This window comes from Lepidothrix coronata, unplaced genomic scaffold (assembly GCF_001604755.1).
Source record: "Lepidothrix coronata isolate B3197 unplaced genomic scaffold, Lepidothrix_coronata-1.0 Scaffold84, whole genome shotgun sequence".
Taxonomy (NCBI): Eukaryota; Metazoa; Chordata; class Aves; order Passeriformes; family Pipridae; genus Lepidothrix; species Lepidothrix coronata.
This window is the reverse complement of record NW_016690264.1, coordinates 3,147,081-3,162,561: the sequence shown is the minus strand read 5'-3', so window position 1 is coordinate 3,162,561 and position 15,481 is coordinate 3,147,081. Positions and strand designations below refer to the sequence as shown.

Here is a 15,481-nt window from a genome sequence, read left to right as displayed (position 1 = left end):
TCCAAATACATGCCATCTTTCTATCGGTCTAAAGCAGTTTTCAGAACATAAGCTTTGTCTATAATGAGGACATTTGATTCAACTGATTAACAGAAAAAGGAACAAATTATATCAGCAATGGAGGAAAATGGGGCCCTACCAGAGCACCCAACTTTGCAGCACAGAAAAACGGGGTTTGGGTGGGGCTTTTTCCTTTGGTTGGGTTTGTTTTTTTAAGTATGAGAGTTCTAAAAGACAAAAAGAAAATACAAAACAGTATTCTGTATTTCACATTTTTATTAGCTTCTTGCTGGCAGGCATTACACTTGGGAATAATATTGCACCAGGCATTAAAAATATGAATTCTACCACAGGGACATTTTGCATTTAGAATCCAATATAAATATTTCTAATCATATTTCCATGGCTACAGATAATATTTGGTTGCTTGATTTATATGCATAGAAAGAAACAGTTGTCATAACTGTAAGAAACTGTACTTATCAAGTACTTTTAAAGGGTGGGATTTGTTTTCCTAGAATATTACAATACTGTTTATTGATTTAGAAACTAAATTAGTCTACACAATAGCAGCTTCTCCCCAACTGCATTTTAAATTCTTTTTGTTTCTTGCTCCCAGTGTCATAGCATTAGATGGATTAGAAACCATTTAGACAGAGGTAATTTTAGCACTTTGAGTCGAGTCAGAGAATTGTGTTAATGACACAAAATACCCTATTGTACTAATTCTTCGGACTCCCTCTTTCAAACAAAAAGGTGTCTTGACTGAACAGGCACATGCACGGTTTTTTTCTGATCAGGACAAAAGAACAGAGCTGCTAGAGAACGAAACTCCTCCAGTCCTTACTGATAAACAATAAATAGTCGTATAAAAAAAGCCCACATTGTTGCTTTAGTCAAAATCCAGACTCTCTTGGGTTTGCTGTCCAATTAAGTTGCTAATCACTGAAGTGGCTCCTGTGGAGTCAGAATCAGTCATCTGTTTTCCGTGCCAGTCTACAGAAAGTCCAGTTATGCTCCACTGTGTTTTCATTGGCACGCTCGCTCATGTGATGAACTCTGGTGTTCCTGATCGTGAAGCCTTGCTTTGTGATGTACTCCATCAGATGGACTCGGAGCGACACTTCCTGGTGGTAGTCGCATGGCCCAAAAGTGAAGGAAACCTGGCAGTCCCTGGTGTCCATCATGTGCTTGTTCCACTTTGTGAAGTGGTTTGAAATGCCTTCCAGTAGCGCGTGGACTTTCGTCGTGATCGTGAGCTGTGTGATGATGACGGCCACCGGGTTGGAGTACTTGGAAAGCTTCCGGGTGCTGGACAGCTCCACCACCTCCTCAAAGGTATCCACAGGATACAGTGGCTTGGGGTCATTAAGACACTGAATTAGCGGCTCAATCTGATAGAAGTCCGCTTCCTTCCGGAGGAGGTCGAACTCCTTGAAGTCCAGTGGCAAAGTGAGCTCTGAGGTCCTTAAAAAGTTAAGAACATAACGGAAAAGTGGTCCATCTCTGTCAATAAAGTAATTGCCCTGAGAGTCCCTGGCAGTGGGGAAGTCTCCCCTGAACATGGCCCCGAGCATTGAGTCAGGATATCTCGTTAGAGTTGTGAGGGAGGTCGTATACATGTGTCCACCCACATTTAGCGTGACTGGATCAGTCATCTAGAAAGAGAGAAATTGCAGAGTTTATGAAGCCACCACACAAGATTCGATCACCTCACTGACACACATGGCAAATACTGTTGGAAAACTGGGAGAGAATCACGCTCCTCCCGTTCAAAGCCTTTAATGGGTGTTTAAACCTGGACAAATCCAAGCCACCTGGCAACAAGGCACAACTGGCAATTAAACAGGATGATACTTAACATGCAGAACGCACATTTCCAGAATGCTTTAGAAATCTGAACAACTGAGCTACTGTCAGAGAAGCGAGTTTTGCATTTGGGTAACAAGTTTTTTCCTATTCTACAGATGGGGAAATGAGAACAGAAAGATTTCCTGATGAACAAGTTAGTCTGAATGAGGCCCAGCAGTGTTCCTTACTTCCACAATCTGTCTCTCATTCTAGAACAAAACCAAATTAAAAAAAAAAAAAAAAAAAAGGAAAAAATCAACCAAACAAGTCTTAAACCTCTTTTTCTCCCTCAAAAGAGGAAGACAGTGCAACTTGACACATAGGACCAAGAGCTCACAATCAAAATAATCCATGCCCTGATTCAGAGGCATCATTAACATAAGCAAAGAAAAAAAAAGAACTTTCAGCTTTTAACTCTAAAAAGAAGTATTTATTAACAAATTAGCATGCTGCCTAGAAGAGGGGGGCAGAGCACAAACCAGTCTGCATCAGCTTCCAGATAGCTCATGAGGAAGCAAGAGAGAGATGAACATAAATCCCATCTGGCCACCAACCCTAACAACCAGGACTGTGGCCAGCCAGAGAAGAGAGAAATATGCATGGCAGCAGAATGAGAAGGGGAGAAAAATAAGATGTGTTTGTCTAGTTTGCGACAAGGTTTACAAGGAAAAATACTTTTCTTCATAAATAAAATTACAAAGTCCTTAAAATTATATGCAGGAAGCACAAACTATTTTCAGCCTTTGTGTTAGGAAAACAGTAACAGTGAGCCCCAGGCATCAGTTCAGTCCTGGCTGATTGTCACTGTGAAACATGAACCTGGGTGCTCCCCACAAGCTGCAGGCGAGGTGCAGCACTCCGGAGAAGGTAAGGAAGCTGTTGTAAAGCTGGTGTAACATGCATAGTTTTCCTCCTCACACGAGTGAAGCTCTGGAGCTAAACAAGACAGATCTGGAAGGATTCTTGCTGCAAGACCTCAAAAGCCCAGTTGTACCACACAGCACACACTTGCACAGGCTCACTCACCATATATCCCCAGTCTCCATTATCCATCTGTTCAATTGCTTGAACTGTGGTATTCCAAGTTTAACAGAAGGCTGCTGAAAGGATACGCGATTCACCTCCTCTTATCTCCCTGCAGGAAAAAGCACACACAAACAGAGAACAAAACATGGCAGACCATCAGTACCTACAAGAACACCAAGGGGAATATTTTCCAATCAAAGGCAGGCTCTCTGCCAGGACAGCCACAAAGCCACATTAGCAGGAGAATCTGCAAACCCGCTTCTCCCTCCTTCTCCCTTCATGCTACCCACAGGACTGCCTCTGGAGCACACGGGTAATCACTCCAGTGGCTGCCTGAACATCCCAGTTTTGTTGAATAACAAGCAACGTGCCTCCGAAGATAATACACGTTCACAAACTACCTTTCACCTGGGAAACTCTGAGTACTTTGAAAGACAGATGTCATTTTCCCACTTAGCCACCACTGAGGTCACACATGTGATCCGTTACTATTAGTCAACATTCCCATGCTCCAGTTTCAAACTGCTCAGAAGAATAAATCAAGCATGAAAGTCAATGAACAGTAAGAAGAAAAAAACTCTCGCTGCAGAGTTAATAATTCAGCAGTGGAGAACTGTAACTGATAGGAAGAACATTAATCTACAGACAAAGGGCATGAATGGACTTCCCAGACACCTAGTCTTGAAAGCAACCTCTGTAGAGACAAACCAGAGGACACCAAACATGTTTTCAACACATTCCAACAAAAGCAATTTGAGAAGAGGTTCATGCTGTGACTTCCCAGATGACGCTGAACTGTTGACTTGCATAACAAGGGGACTGTCCACATGAGCACAAGGCAAATCCACAGCGAGGGTTGTGCAACTCGGGGAGGGGGGGAAGTGAATGACCTCAGACCCCAGTGTTGATTTTCCAGTGGTGGCCTGTCAACCATGTCAAGCGATGCAAGGACAGGGAAGCCAGTTGTCAGTGAGCCTTTATCCCTACCCAGAGCCTGCCTCTCTGCTAGAATTGCTGAAAATTTAGGTCAGCCTGTTTTAAGTAGGGTACAGCTTCTCAGCTTTGTTTATTTTTACATCTTAAAGACCACACAGTTTCCAAGTCTCCTGCTCCCATCCTCTTTACTAACAAACTTCAACAGTCACCCAGCTAAAGGCAGATAAAGATTTAGCCAAGCCAGAGACCTACATACCAAAACAACTGAAGGTTCATAGTTAATTCCCAACCAAAAAGATAACTTGCCCTTCTCTTTCCTAGCAAATAAGGTTGGTCTCATTCAACACAGAACCAGGCAGCATATCCCACCTCTCTGGGCTCTGCTTCCCTGCCCAAACCCACAGACTGAGCACAACAGTGTCCAGCAGGTCTTCCGGTGCCAGCAGCACAAGCACAGCCCCAGCTGCCTCTCAGACGGATTAAAGAGTACAAAAAGCAAAATCAGTGTATGAAAATTGTGAGGCCAGACAACAGAAGACTAAGGAATACTAAGATACAGAACTAGTCATACCAGGATCCTATTTTTACAAATTAGAGACGGAGTATGCTTCAAGAAAGTACATTAAAGCACACCCCCCGACAGCAGATAAACCTGGAACGCTCGTTTGCCAACCTCTGTAATTATTTTTTTTAAATGTTCACAGATCAAGAAGTGAATTCATTCAGGTTTTCTCTGTTTGGAATTGTCACTCGTTAACTTTTACCAATAGCCCAGACCTTTTAAATTCCAGCACTTGAAAGTGTTATTCTGCTCAAGTACAAGGCCGGGAGAACATGCAGATGTGCTAAAATCACATGAGATTGGTATAGGTTTCTGATATTCAAGGAAAACACTCACTTGAAAGTGAAATGATGCAGCCAGACAGAAACCTCACTAGTAATCATGGCAGAACAGATCTGCAGTCTTAACAAAATTAACTGGAATTACGCATTCAGAATATTTCAAAGACAGAGAGATGTCCATCGGTGTTATTTTAACTGGTGGATATGATGTTATTTTGGTCAGCATCTAAGTCCACACTACAGATGAATCAAGACTTTACGAGAGAGAGAAAGAGATGACACTGCATGCCCGTGCAAAGGCATGAACAAATCTTTGATCACAGCACTGCTGTGTAACACCACAGTGAATAATTCACGAGAGCAATTATCTGAAACAAGCCTAGCCCTCAACACAGAAGTGGAATCGAGAAATCTCACTGACCTTTGTGTAAGGACCCAGAACCACGAGGCACACACAAACCTCCCTGGCAAACCAATGCTGGAGCAAGATGTGTAACACGAAGGGAAGACACCGGGAGGCCATCCTAAAATGATGCCTGAGTGTGATCCCAACTATCCACTGCTTCCCTCATCAGCCTGGGAGCTCTGAATTTCTGGACAACTTCACAGGCTAAAGTAGCTCAGTTTGGGTACAACTTGAGCTAAGGACTAGCAAGGCTGAGGATGTACAGCCTTCATGACATATGCCTTTACAACAATGCTTTAAAATCTTCCTGAATGGAATACAGTGATCATCAATGGGGATGGGCAGACACTCCAACCATACTACAGGACAGGCAGCCTCAAGCCAGCTCTGGTCCCTCTCACACAACGATCCCACACAGGGCCAGTCTCACCAACACAGCTACACCCGTCCGGGCAGCAGATAACGGATGACATCCTTTGATAACCATCAGCCTGCCTTTGATAATCACAAGAAATACTCATTTAAGATGAAATTCAGACAAAGTGCTGACACTGTTTAAGTCAAACAGGATGTCCCTCGTTGGTGGGAGCAGAAGTGCCCGGATGGTGTCAAGCCACAGTCCTGCCCTCGTTTCGCTGTTCCGTGCACAGGGAGGAGACACAGCAGTGACATGGTCACCGTGGCTCCTGCCACAGCACAGCACAAGCACAGCCAAAACTGGAAAGGCACAATGAGAAGCGAGAAAAGCACTCAGGTCATCATTTTATACTCAACACACCAAACTGGGTACCTGCATTTACAAAATGCTCGCTCTTATTTCATGTATTATGACTCAGAGGATTACAGGGATGTTTATCAGCAGCATTGCTGCAACAGGTAGTACCACTAACTTCAGCAGGGCTTCTCCCAGAACAGAGCTGCTAACCCACAACCATTCTGCAAGCTGAAATTCAGAGAAAGCAAGTAAGAGTCAGGTGAATGTCTGTATCTGCAAACACACACCCGGGCTCAGGCCAGCCCAGGGATGCCAGCAGCACTGCAGGCATTTGCACTGCTGGGACTACAGGCACTGCATCGGGTTGAGGCCACAGGCTACAAACCACTGCACTGATGTCACACACAGTTACCCAGAGGAGGAGCAGAAATACACCCAGCAGTTTTAAGTCAAGAGGCACAGACCATCTGATTTGTTCTGAATGTTCTTCATCTGTTTTTTCCAACAAAAGAATTAAGGGATTTATTTGTGGCAATAGTGTTTCATGAGCAGTTTGGTATCAATATTACAGCACGAGCTGTTTAACCTCAAGAGTTACCTTTGATTTCTAGGTCAGTATAGAGCTGGGAGGAATTTTACCAATGGCAGCTTAAAAAAGAGCAAGCTAAGACTCCACTTATACAGACACATACACTTGGCATTTCATTTACTCACCCCCTCTTGAGCTCCCTGCCTCTCAGACTTGGATCTCCGAAGATGAGAAGAAACTCCAGCCCCAGCACAGTTATGCTGTACATGGACAACCTCTCTGTTCCCAAGCCAGTCAGAACATTTGAAAGGCAAGTTCTTACTGTAAATTATTGGTGACTCACCTGAACTGACAAACACTGAACAGCAGCAGTGCTGACTGTACTCCACCAAACTACAGCAAAACAACAGTCTGCAGAGCAACCCCTGAGCTCCAATTCTGTGCTACCCTGTTAACCAGGAGAACAAGGAGGAGGAGAGCTCTCAAAACAACCAGTTACCCGAATCTTCTGGCAATTCAGCCGATCGGCTTCACTAAAGAAAGCATCTACCACCTTCTACACGTGTCAGGTTTATAATGACTAATGGAGTTTATTAAATGTTAACTTGATTTTCTTGAGTTGTTTTTTACTAATACTCAGTCTGCACCTCAGGCAGGACGGAAAAACGCTCACGCCAGACACTCAGCATTTTCACTCCTTTATGTTTAATTGCTTCACTATAAATTCCAAGCTCCTGAAGTTTCCTTCCCTCCCCCGAGGAGCTCTGTGACATCCTGTTTCAAGCTCAGATTCCAAACTTTCCTTTTAATTGCTTCTTGTTGGAAGAGCCCACATCCCAGTACGACTTTGGCCCTCCTATCAGAGAGCCAAAGGAAGACTCATATCCAGCCTGGTCCTGCTGAAGCAACCCAGAGCACCCCGGCTTCCAGGATCTGTGACAATTGAGTTTTACCCACGTATTTTCCTTCTGTGACACTAATCAGTGTTGTTCCCATGTGGAAACACGTCTCCAAACAGTTTTGGAGGAGGACAAGTGTCAGAAACACCGAGCCTCGCTGCACACACCGATGGGGCTCAGCACACACACAGACAGCAAGACGGGAAGAAAACCCCCTGAGAGCCCAGAGAGAGGGCCAGGGCTGCAGCAGGAGCCGGGAAGTGCCCTTTTCCATCACAGAGGAACCAGCGAGCTCGTGGTAGCAGAACTCTCTCCAGGATCAGAGTGATTCAGCAAAGACGCTGGAAATGAACCCAGACATTTCGTCTCTCCCTCCCACAAGTGACCCAAGAGCCCACGGCCTCATCCCCACCCCAAAACAGAGCCCCAGCCCTGCCTCCTCTCCCCATGGCGCAGGAGGAACCGCTGCCCTCCCCGCCCGGAGCAAAGCCCACGGATCCCAGATCATCCTCACCAGAGATCCCCGCCGGGCACCGCGGCTCCCGCCCGGGCATCCCCCCGCTCCGCCCTCAGCCCAACCGGGAACGGGACCTGGGCAGCACCTGCACCATCCCTGCCCGAGCGCCGCGGCCGCGGCTCCCCGTTCCCGGCCCGAGGGAGCCCCGGGGACCCGGCCCCGCACCTGCCCCGCACCCGCGCCGGGACGCGCCCGTCCCGCCCCAGCGCTCCCGCCGCGGGCGCGGCCCCAACCCCGCAGGGCCCCGCTGCTCCCCCGAGCCGGGGCACCCCCGGCCCTGCGCCCCCCGCCCGGCCCGGCACTCACGGGTGCAGCTCCCGGCGCTGAGGCGGAGCCCGGCGGCAGCAGCAGCGACGGGGACTGTGCCCGAGCCCGGAGCGGAGCCGCCGGCGCGGGCGGGGACGGCGGAGCGGGGGAGTGTCCTGGCGAGCCCCGCCCCGCCTGTCGGTGGGTGACGGGGCGGGGCGGGCGGGCACCACGGCGGGACGCGCCGCCCCGCTGCCCCCGCGGCCGGCGGGCGGTGTCCGCGCGGGGCGGGTCCGGTCCCCGCGGGGCCCTGAGGGCCCGGCCGGGGCCGCGCGCGGGGGCGCTCGGGCGCGCGCGCCATGCGCGACCCCGTGGGGTATCCCCGCCCCTCGCGCGGCCCCCGGGGCCGGAAGTGGCGCCAAAACGCCGCGCGCCCCGCTCGGCCTTTTCGCGCGCGCCGGGGAGTTCTCGCGAGAGCACGCGCAGGAGGCGGGGCCTGGCGGCCGCAGGGCGAGAGGACACGGGCAAGATGGCGGCGGCTGCAGCGGCTCTGCGGCACCTGGCCACGGGCGCCCGCCTCGCCCCGCGGGGCCGCGCCGGGGGACCGCTGCCCCCGTACCTACAGCAGCTGCAGCAGCGCAGGGGCTTCCGCGTCTCCGCGCCCGCCGCCATACAGGTAGCGGGGAGGGCTGTCCCCGGTGAGGGGCTCGCGCCCCTCAGGGCAGGGTCGGGCCCCGGGGCAATGGGCGGCGCGATGACTTCGCCCCCGGGCTGAGGGGACCCCCGGCGTTCGGGGAGCGCGGCCGTGCCCCCGCCCAGCCCGGCTGCCGCTGTCTCGTAGGTGACGGTGCGGGACGCGCTGAACCAGGCGCTGGATGAGGAGCTGGAGCGGGACGAGCGCGTCTTCCTGCTGGGCGAGGAGGTGGCTCAGTATGATGGCGCCTACAAGGTTTGTGGAGGCCGTTGGCGGGCTGGGAAAGGGCCTCAGGCGGGCCGTGACTCCTGTCTCCTGCCCTCCAGATCTCCAGGGGCCTCTGGAAGAAGTACGGGGACAAGAGAGTGATCGACACCCCGATATCCGAGGTGAGGCTGCCCTGTCTCCAACCCCGGTGATCCCTCCATCAGCTGCTCCCTGCTCCTAACCCCTCGGTTTCCTTCTCTTTCAGATGGGCTTCGCAGGAATCGCTGTCGGAGCTGCTATGGTTTGTACATTTGCATTCTTCCTCTTCTGGTTTTAAAAATTAAACTATTTTTAGGTAAAAAGACGCTAATACATTTTAACGTATTTAACAGGCAGGGTTGAGACCAGTGTGTGAATTCATGACATTCAACTTCTCCATGCAAGCCATTGACCAGGTCATAAACTCTGCTGCCAAGACCTGTTACATGTCTGCAGGATCCATTGCTGTTCCCATCGTGTTCCGAGGCCCCAACGGAGCGGCAGCCGGAGTGGCCGCCCAGCACTCCCAGTGCTTCGCAGCCTGGTACGGGCACTGCCCTGGGCTCAAGGTCGTCAGTCCCTGGAGTGCAGAGGACGCCAAGGGTTTGCTGAAAGCATCGATCCGGGACGACAATCCAGGTGAGCTCGGGCAGGTCATGGCAATACGTGGCGCTCAGTCCTAAGGAATGGCTGTTTTCCCCTCCTGCCCCATTTAAAAGATACCACAAAAAAATTGTTAAACCGTAAAGCACTCAGGTTTTCTTTACTGCAGCAGTAGGGTACTTACAGAGACAGAAGGGTTTACTCTTTCCCTAACAGTCACCTGCCTTGCTAACAGCAGACTGATTTTGTGCTGTTGCCAGGTAGATGGCTTTAGTGTGAGTTTTGTTCCAACCAGGAAACCTGGAAGCATTTATAAATCTATCATAAAGGGATTAAAAAGGATGAAGATAAGTTAGGAGGCCTTCCTGCATGTACAGTGGTTCAATATAATTCATTTTTACAGATCATGAAATTCAAATGATAAATTCAGAATGTCACCAATTGAAAGCAGGGCCACCTTTGTCTTTATTTTTCACAAACGCGAATGAAAAATGGGAGACCTTTCAAAAAGTGGTGATCGTACCATTGTGTACTGAAAGTAAAATACCTGGTCTCATTGTAGCTGACTAGTTGTAGACAGCTTTTTAAATACTTCAGCCTTGAAGTAAAGACTCTGATTTACTTATTTTTTTATTTAATTGCTTCTGCAAACATGCTCCTCACTCCTTTGTTGCCTGGATGGGTTTAGTGTATTGAGCTGCTGCAGGACTGCTAATGGTGAGTGCAGCCCTGTGCCTGCAGACATACACGTTAATCCAAGTATGTTTTCTTCTAGTTGTGATGCTGGAAAATGAATTACTATATGGTGTTCCCTTTGAAATGTCTGAACAGGCACAGTCAAAGGAATTTCTTATTCCAATTGGAAAAGCTAAGGTAGAAAGGCAAGGTAAGCTGAGAATATGTTTGTTTCCTTATTAACTGACCTGGTTGGGGACTTTTTTTAATCTCAGCTATTCAGGGTACTGCTGTCACAGGGCACAAAAAAGTATTTCAAATGTTAAGTGTTCAAATGTTCTTTTATCCCGTAGTATGATTTCATGTTCTGTTACCCTTTTAGGGAAACATCACCTGATAATCCAGATCTCAGCTAAAACAATACCCTTCTAAAGGATTTGTTCCATAGTGTAGAGATGAAGTAGGTGATGGCTGAAACACTTCTTTCCTCACCTAAGTATATAATTTTTGTCAAAAATGCAAAAAGAGATCATTGTAGTGTTTCACCCCATTTGTTCATGATTTACCACTGAATTATATGAAAGTTTGAAAAGGATAACTTGGTAATTATATTAAATACCTCTTCAGTTCCCTGAATTTAAGGGTGAAGTTTGTGTCTTAGCATAGGTCTTCCTCTTTTCCTGCTATGTCTGGGCTCAGCTTTTCAAACAAACATAAGGAACTTAAATTTACAAGTGAATCTAAATGTTAGCCTGAAAGGAGCCTGAGGTATAGAAAAAAAGCTTTAAATCTTAAGGAGTTTTTTTCTATTTTAACACTTGTTTCTTTTCTAGGAACTCATGTTACAGTAGTGTCACACTCAAGACCTGTTGGCCATTGTATGGAAGCAGCTACTGTACTTGCTAAAGAAGGTGTAGAGTGTGAGGTGAGTGGGGTTTCTGTTGCCTTTCTTTTTCCCTGAAGGGGGGAAAAAAGCAGAGTGTCTTCTCATGCAGGCTCTGCTCACTTTGGTGTATTAACTACAAGCTGCTTATATTTGTAAGTCCCTTTAACAGCACGTGCCTTTCATGTTTCTGAGTTAGAAATTTTGTTAAGACCTGTCTTTAAAGTCAGAACAGATGAAAGTGCTGAGGGGCCCTGTACCCAAACGGTGGTGACTGACAGGCTCAGGTCACAGCAAAGCTCTCATTATCCCTTTTCCCCCCAGGTTATAAACCTGAGAAGCATTCGACCAATGGATATCGAAACAGTGGAAGCCAGTGTGGTAAAGACAAACCATCTTGTCACTGTAGAAGGAGGTTGGCCCCAGTTTGGAGTAGGAGCGGAAATCTGTGCCAGGATCATGGAAGGTACCAAGTTTTGCAGTACATGTCTCAATCTCGTTCCCCACTCTAAATCCTGAAGACTTTTTGATGAAGCCTGGCAAAGGCAGAGTTAGGGGTTATAGCTGAGGAGCTGGAGCTTGGCTGTCTTGCTCTAGAGATTTTTACAGGGTGGGTACAAAAACCACAGTGCATGAAGATAAACAAGCAGGAACAGCACTCTCTGGAATATTAGAGCTATAGGAACAAAACTGTTTAAATAGAACAAGATACAGAAATCAAGAGAAAACCACAGTACATGGCAACCTGACACTCTCTTCTGTTTCAGGACCTGCCTTTAACTACTTGGATGCTCCAGCTGTGCGTGTTACCGGCGCCGATGTCCCTATGCCTTACGCAAAGATCTTAGAGGATAACTGCCTACCTCAAGTGAAGGATATAGTATTTGCAGTGAAGAAAGCTTTGAATATATAAGTTGTAAATACATGTTTTAAAGTACCTGCTTTACAAAGCATTGTTGGTGTTGGGCAAGTTGTATCCATAATTTATGTTCTATAAGCTACGTGAACTTTTGTACAGTGGGGAAAGTATAGTGACCTCCCAGAATATTTATATATGGGGTTACACTCCCTAAGCCACACTTCATATATGCAACAATGTGGTAATGCTTGTGTTCAGCAGTACAGTTGAGCTAGTGCTACTGTTTGTGGAGAAATCCTGTTCTAAATTCAGAGTGAGGAAAAAATCCTCCGTTTTTGCTTGGCTTTAAGTACCAGAGGAACTGTGTCAAATCCGCTGGAGCGGTGGTTTAGTGCACAATTGCAGAGAGCAAGAGTAGGCCCCCAGTGCTGTACAGCTGTAGAAGCCCATGGTCACAAGGCCTATTAGAAGGGAATGACTAGACTGGATGGGTGAAGCCCTGCCTGCCAGTGCGGCTCTGTAGAGAGGCTGCAGCAGCCCACAGTGTGGGTTAAGAGGTGGTTTGAAGAGGGCTCCACACATGCAGAAAGACTTCTGCACAAGAGCTTAAATAAAGATCCTGACCCTCTTCAGTAGGTGATGGGAAACACTACCTAACTTTTCTTTACTCTCTGTCACATAGAGTGATTAAAAAAATGCATGTCCAGATGCTTGGCTTTTATGGCTCAGCTCCATGTGGGTGTCTGTAACTCCTTGCCTGGGCTGACAACAGCATGTTCCCACTGTAGGTCTTGCAGAGCAAAATGAGTTCCTTTATTCAGCTGCACTGAGCCCGAGTCTGAAGCAGCAGTTGTGCAGATTGTGTGTGAAGAGCTGGGGAGCAATCGAGGCAGCCTTTTGGCATCCCAGGGTTTGGCTGAGGGTTAGTCCTGCCAGGCTTCCCTCAGCAGCTTTTGGTACAGAGGGAAAACTGCCCTGAGGGGCCTGTGCAGCAGGGCCTGCTCTGCACCCCCGGTGCAGTGGCTTCCCAGTGAACAGGTGGAGAGGACATACCTCTGTAAACAGCCAGAAGAGCTCAGGTCCTGCTTCAGGGAAGGGCCAGGAATACCTTTCAGGGTATTCCTTTTAGCAGAGGTGCTGTTAGGTTCTTAGGAAGTGTGGCTTGCAGGTGCCAATCCCAGTTGAACATACCCACCACACTGCTGAAGGAATTCCATTAACATTTTAATAAAAATGACTGAATATCACAGGTTACATGAAACTTTGTACAGACATTCTCTGCATAGTAACAAACACTGATGTACTTGAATTTTAAAAAATGGATTATCTATAATCCTTTAAAGTGCAATTTGTTTAAGGTTTTAAATCAAAAAGGATCTTTCAATAAAGTTTAAACTGCAGAATTAACTTGAAGTAACTTTGCATTTAACTAAATCAAGAATAACATCCCAGTGCCCTATTAACTCCCATTTCAACTGTTTCCTCATTTAAAAACACTTTCCCTTGGAGTGGCAGGTAGGATGTCCATTTAAACAAGCTTAATGAGACAGCATTTTAACTCCACCAGCAAATATGGTGGGAATAAGATTTAATTCTCCAGTTCCCTCACCTGTGCAGTATGCTTTAAGGGTTGGATTATCAAAAACAAAACTTGTTGATTCAATGCAGCAACAATTACAATGAGTTACAAGTGCATGGAAAGAGTTGAAAAACTAAACAGACTAAAACTACATCCCTGTAATTTGAAAAAAAGGGGTGGAATAGAGCTAGGAAAAAATGCATTAATTCACCGTCATCATGGTCATTCCTATTTTCAGATTTTTATTCAGCTATATAGAAGCTGCTGTACCCCTGCAATTGTAGCCAGAGAACACAGTTCTTGAAACCCAGTAAAGGATGGAGTACTTATCACAGCATGGGGAGGCAATTCGGGCAGGGCAGTGCTGCTGCTCAAGGAAAGGTGAAATCAGGCAGAACGGAGCTCCAACGTCATCAGTGCTGGTGGGTCAGTTGCTGGTCAGGAGGGTCAGCACAGGAGGGGGAGAGGGAATTCAATCCTGGAGTGACCAGTGGCCTCAGCTGATCCTGGGAGCACTGTAGTCGCATGTCTTTGTTTTCTTCAGAGTTCCTTTCTGAAAGTTTTGGATGGAGCTGAGCAAGGCTCCCCGGCTCGCACTGACGTCGGGCTGCGGCGTTGGCACCTCTGTACTCAGGGGAGGAGCTGCTGGTGGCAGGGGTGGCGGAGGCGGTGCTGGGGGGATAGACGATGCTCCTGTTGAGCCAGGGAGAGAAGATATAGTTTGATTATGCCAGGGGTGTCCTGCCACAGAGGACTGTGGCTGCTTGGCTGGACATGGTCAGTCCTGCACTACTCACATCATCCCTTGAATGCCAGTGGAATGTGAAGAACAGAACAGATGGGAAATGCCCAAGTGATCAAATCCCTCTATCTGCAGGTGAGTCGTGTCATCTGAGACACCTCTGAAATGAAGCCTGAAGGGCCTCAGTACTCAGGGATGCAAAACATGACTCAAATGTGATCTTCTGAAGGAAATGGAGATCACTTAATGGGATTTCCCAGCTCTTGTTTTTGCCTAGTAAAGCAGTTTGCTTTCTGGGACATGAACAGTAACAAAGACTGGAAGCAAATTTTACTACCTGTTCCTACTTACTTAACACACTTTATGTTCTTTGAAGGACCACATCACTGTAATATTTGTGATGACCATTTTGCTTGGTCAGATTATATTCCATTTTTAAAGTACTAACTGCAGATAGAGTTTTCTGGAAGTGTTTTACACTTCCACAGTCCACTTTCTTCAGACATGTTGTAACGAATGCTTGTTGGACAGACTGAATGAACCACAACACTGTGACACACACCTCTTGCCTGCCTCTCCTGTTCCCACCACCCACCTTTACACTTTGGCCCTTGCTCTCTACCCCAGTCAAACATCCATCTCATCATTCCTCAGCCTCCATGTCCTGACTCCCTGGGAAGCCAGAGCCCACAGCAGTGCATGTGGGGAGCTAGCCCAGCGGTGAGGGCCTGCATGGAGGTGCTTCCCTGGCAGTTCAGATCCAGGCAGGTGGCCTAATTTGCCCCAAGCTGCTCTGCCAAACACCCTGATCTTGTGCAGCTCTGCTGCTGCACATTGCACCATCATTTCTACACAAGTATAGTAATAATAATAGGCCTATCTTGTCTCATATATTTTGGAAGGAGTAGGGGCATAATGATTAGTATCTTAGAACTATTCAGCAGTGAATTTTAACTCCATCATCTGGATCATAAGTTGTTCCACATGAAGACTACAGAGACAAATGGCACCTATAGTCTAACACTTGCTTCCAGTAGCTCTAACCTACAAAGAGAAATATACTGGTAAGTGGCAAGAATAAGGATACTGGACAAAACAAAACAGCATGAGGGCAACCAAGACACTGTGGTTACTGAAGTAGAACTGCTTCCTATGAAGTGAGAAAATACCAAGCAGTTGAAGGACATTATGCCACACAGACTTGAGGTATTTGATGAAAGATAAAGCTCAAC

At 47.4% G+C, this 15,481-nt stretch overlaps 3 protein-coding genes across 9 annotated transcripts in view; 1 reads left to right on the top strand and 2 right to left on the bottom strand.

Moving 5' to 3' along the window:
- Positions 1–261: 261 nt before the first annotated feature.
- KCTD6 (potassium channel tetramerization domain containing 6) lies at positions 262–8,127 on the bottom strand. Of its 4 annotated transcripts, XM_017820594.1 has the most exons (4): positions 8,029–8,105; positions 6,650–7,546; positions 2,878–2,986; positions 262–1,658 (listed from the first exon to the last, which is right to left on the bottom strand). In XM_017820594.1, the coding sequence occupies exons 3-4, from the start codon at positions 2,902–2,904 to the stop codon at positions 972–974; spliced, it is 714 nt and encodes a 237-aa protein (XP_017676083.1). In that variant the 5' UTR covers positions 2,905–2,986; positions 6,650–7,546; positions 8,029–8,105; the 3' UTR covers positions 262–971. The 4 variants fall into 4 exon arrangements, with proteins under 4 accessions (XP_017676083.1, XP_017676080.1, XP_017676081.1 ...); XM_017820591.1 differs by lacking the exon at positions 6,650–7,546 and having other exon boundaries at positions 8,029–8,127; XM_017820592.1 differs by lacking the exon at positions 8,029–8,105 and having other exon boundaries at positions 6,650–7,625.
- A 355-nt stretch (positions 8,128–8,482) lies between these two features.
- Positions 8,483–13,341, top strand: PDHB (pyruvate dehydrogenase (lipoamide) beta). The gene is made up of 9 exons (XM_017820589.1): positions 8,483–8,644; positions 8,810–8,917; positions 8,989–9,051; positions 9,135–9,170; positions 9,262–9,547; positions 10,287–10,397; positions 11,020–11,111; positions 11,394–11,535; positions 11,837–13,341. The coding sequence occupies exons 1-9, from the start codon at positions 8,498–8,500 to the stop codon at positions 11,980–11,982; spliced, it is 1,131 nt and encodes a 376-aa protein (XP_017676078.1). The 5' UTR covers positions 8,483–8,497; the 3' UTR covers positions 11,983–13,341.
- Positions 13,140–15,481, bottom strand: part of PXK (PX domain containing serine/threonine kinase like) — a 35,047-nt gene continuing 32,705 nt past the window's right edge. For 2 of the 4 annotated variants that reach the window (XM_017820584.1, XM_017820585.1), the window contains exon 18: positions 13,140–14,200. In XM_017820584.1, coding sequence (XP_017676073.1) covers positions 14,004–14,200 — 197 coding nt within the window. In that variant the 3' untranslated portion in view covers positions 13,140–14,003. The remainder of the gene's footprint in view (positions 14,201–15,481) is intronic. The other 2 variants (XM_017820586.1, XM_017820587.1) reach the window with 1 other exon arrangement.

Bases quoted from the DNA above. Each gene is read 5' to 3' on its own strand.
- KCTD6 (XM_017820591.1), bottom strand. From the start codon at position 2,904: ATGGATAATGGAGACTGGGGATATATG. The intron at 1,659-2,877 runs GTGAGTGAGCCT...CTCTCTTTCTAG, and splicing joins ATGGAGACTGGGGATATATG to ATGACTGATCCAGTCACGCT.
- PDHB (XM_017820589.1), top strand. From the start codon at position 8,498: ATGGCGGCGGCTGCAGCGGCTCTGCGGCACCTGGCCACGGGCGCCCGC. The intron at 9,171-9,261 runs GTTTGTACATTT...CGTATTTAACAG, and splicing joins TCGCTGTCGGAGCTGCTATG to GCAGGGTTGAGACCAGTGTG. The intron at 10,398-11,019 runs GTAAGCTGAGAA...TTTCTTTTCTAG, and splicing joins AGCTAAGGTAGAAAGGCAAG to GAACTCATGTTACAGTAGTG.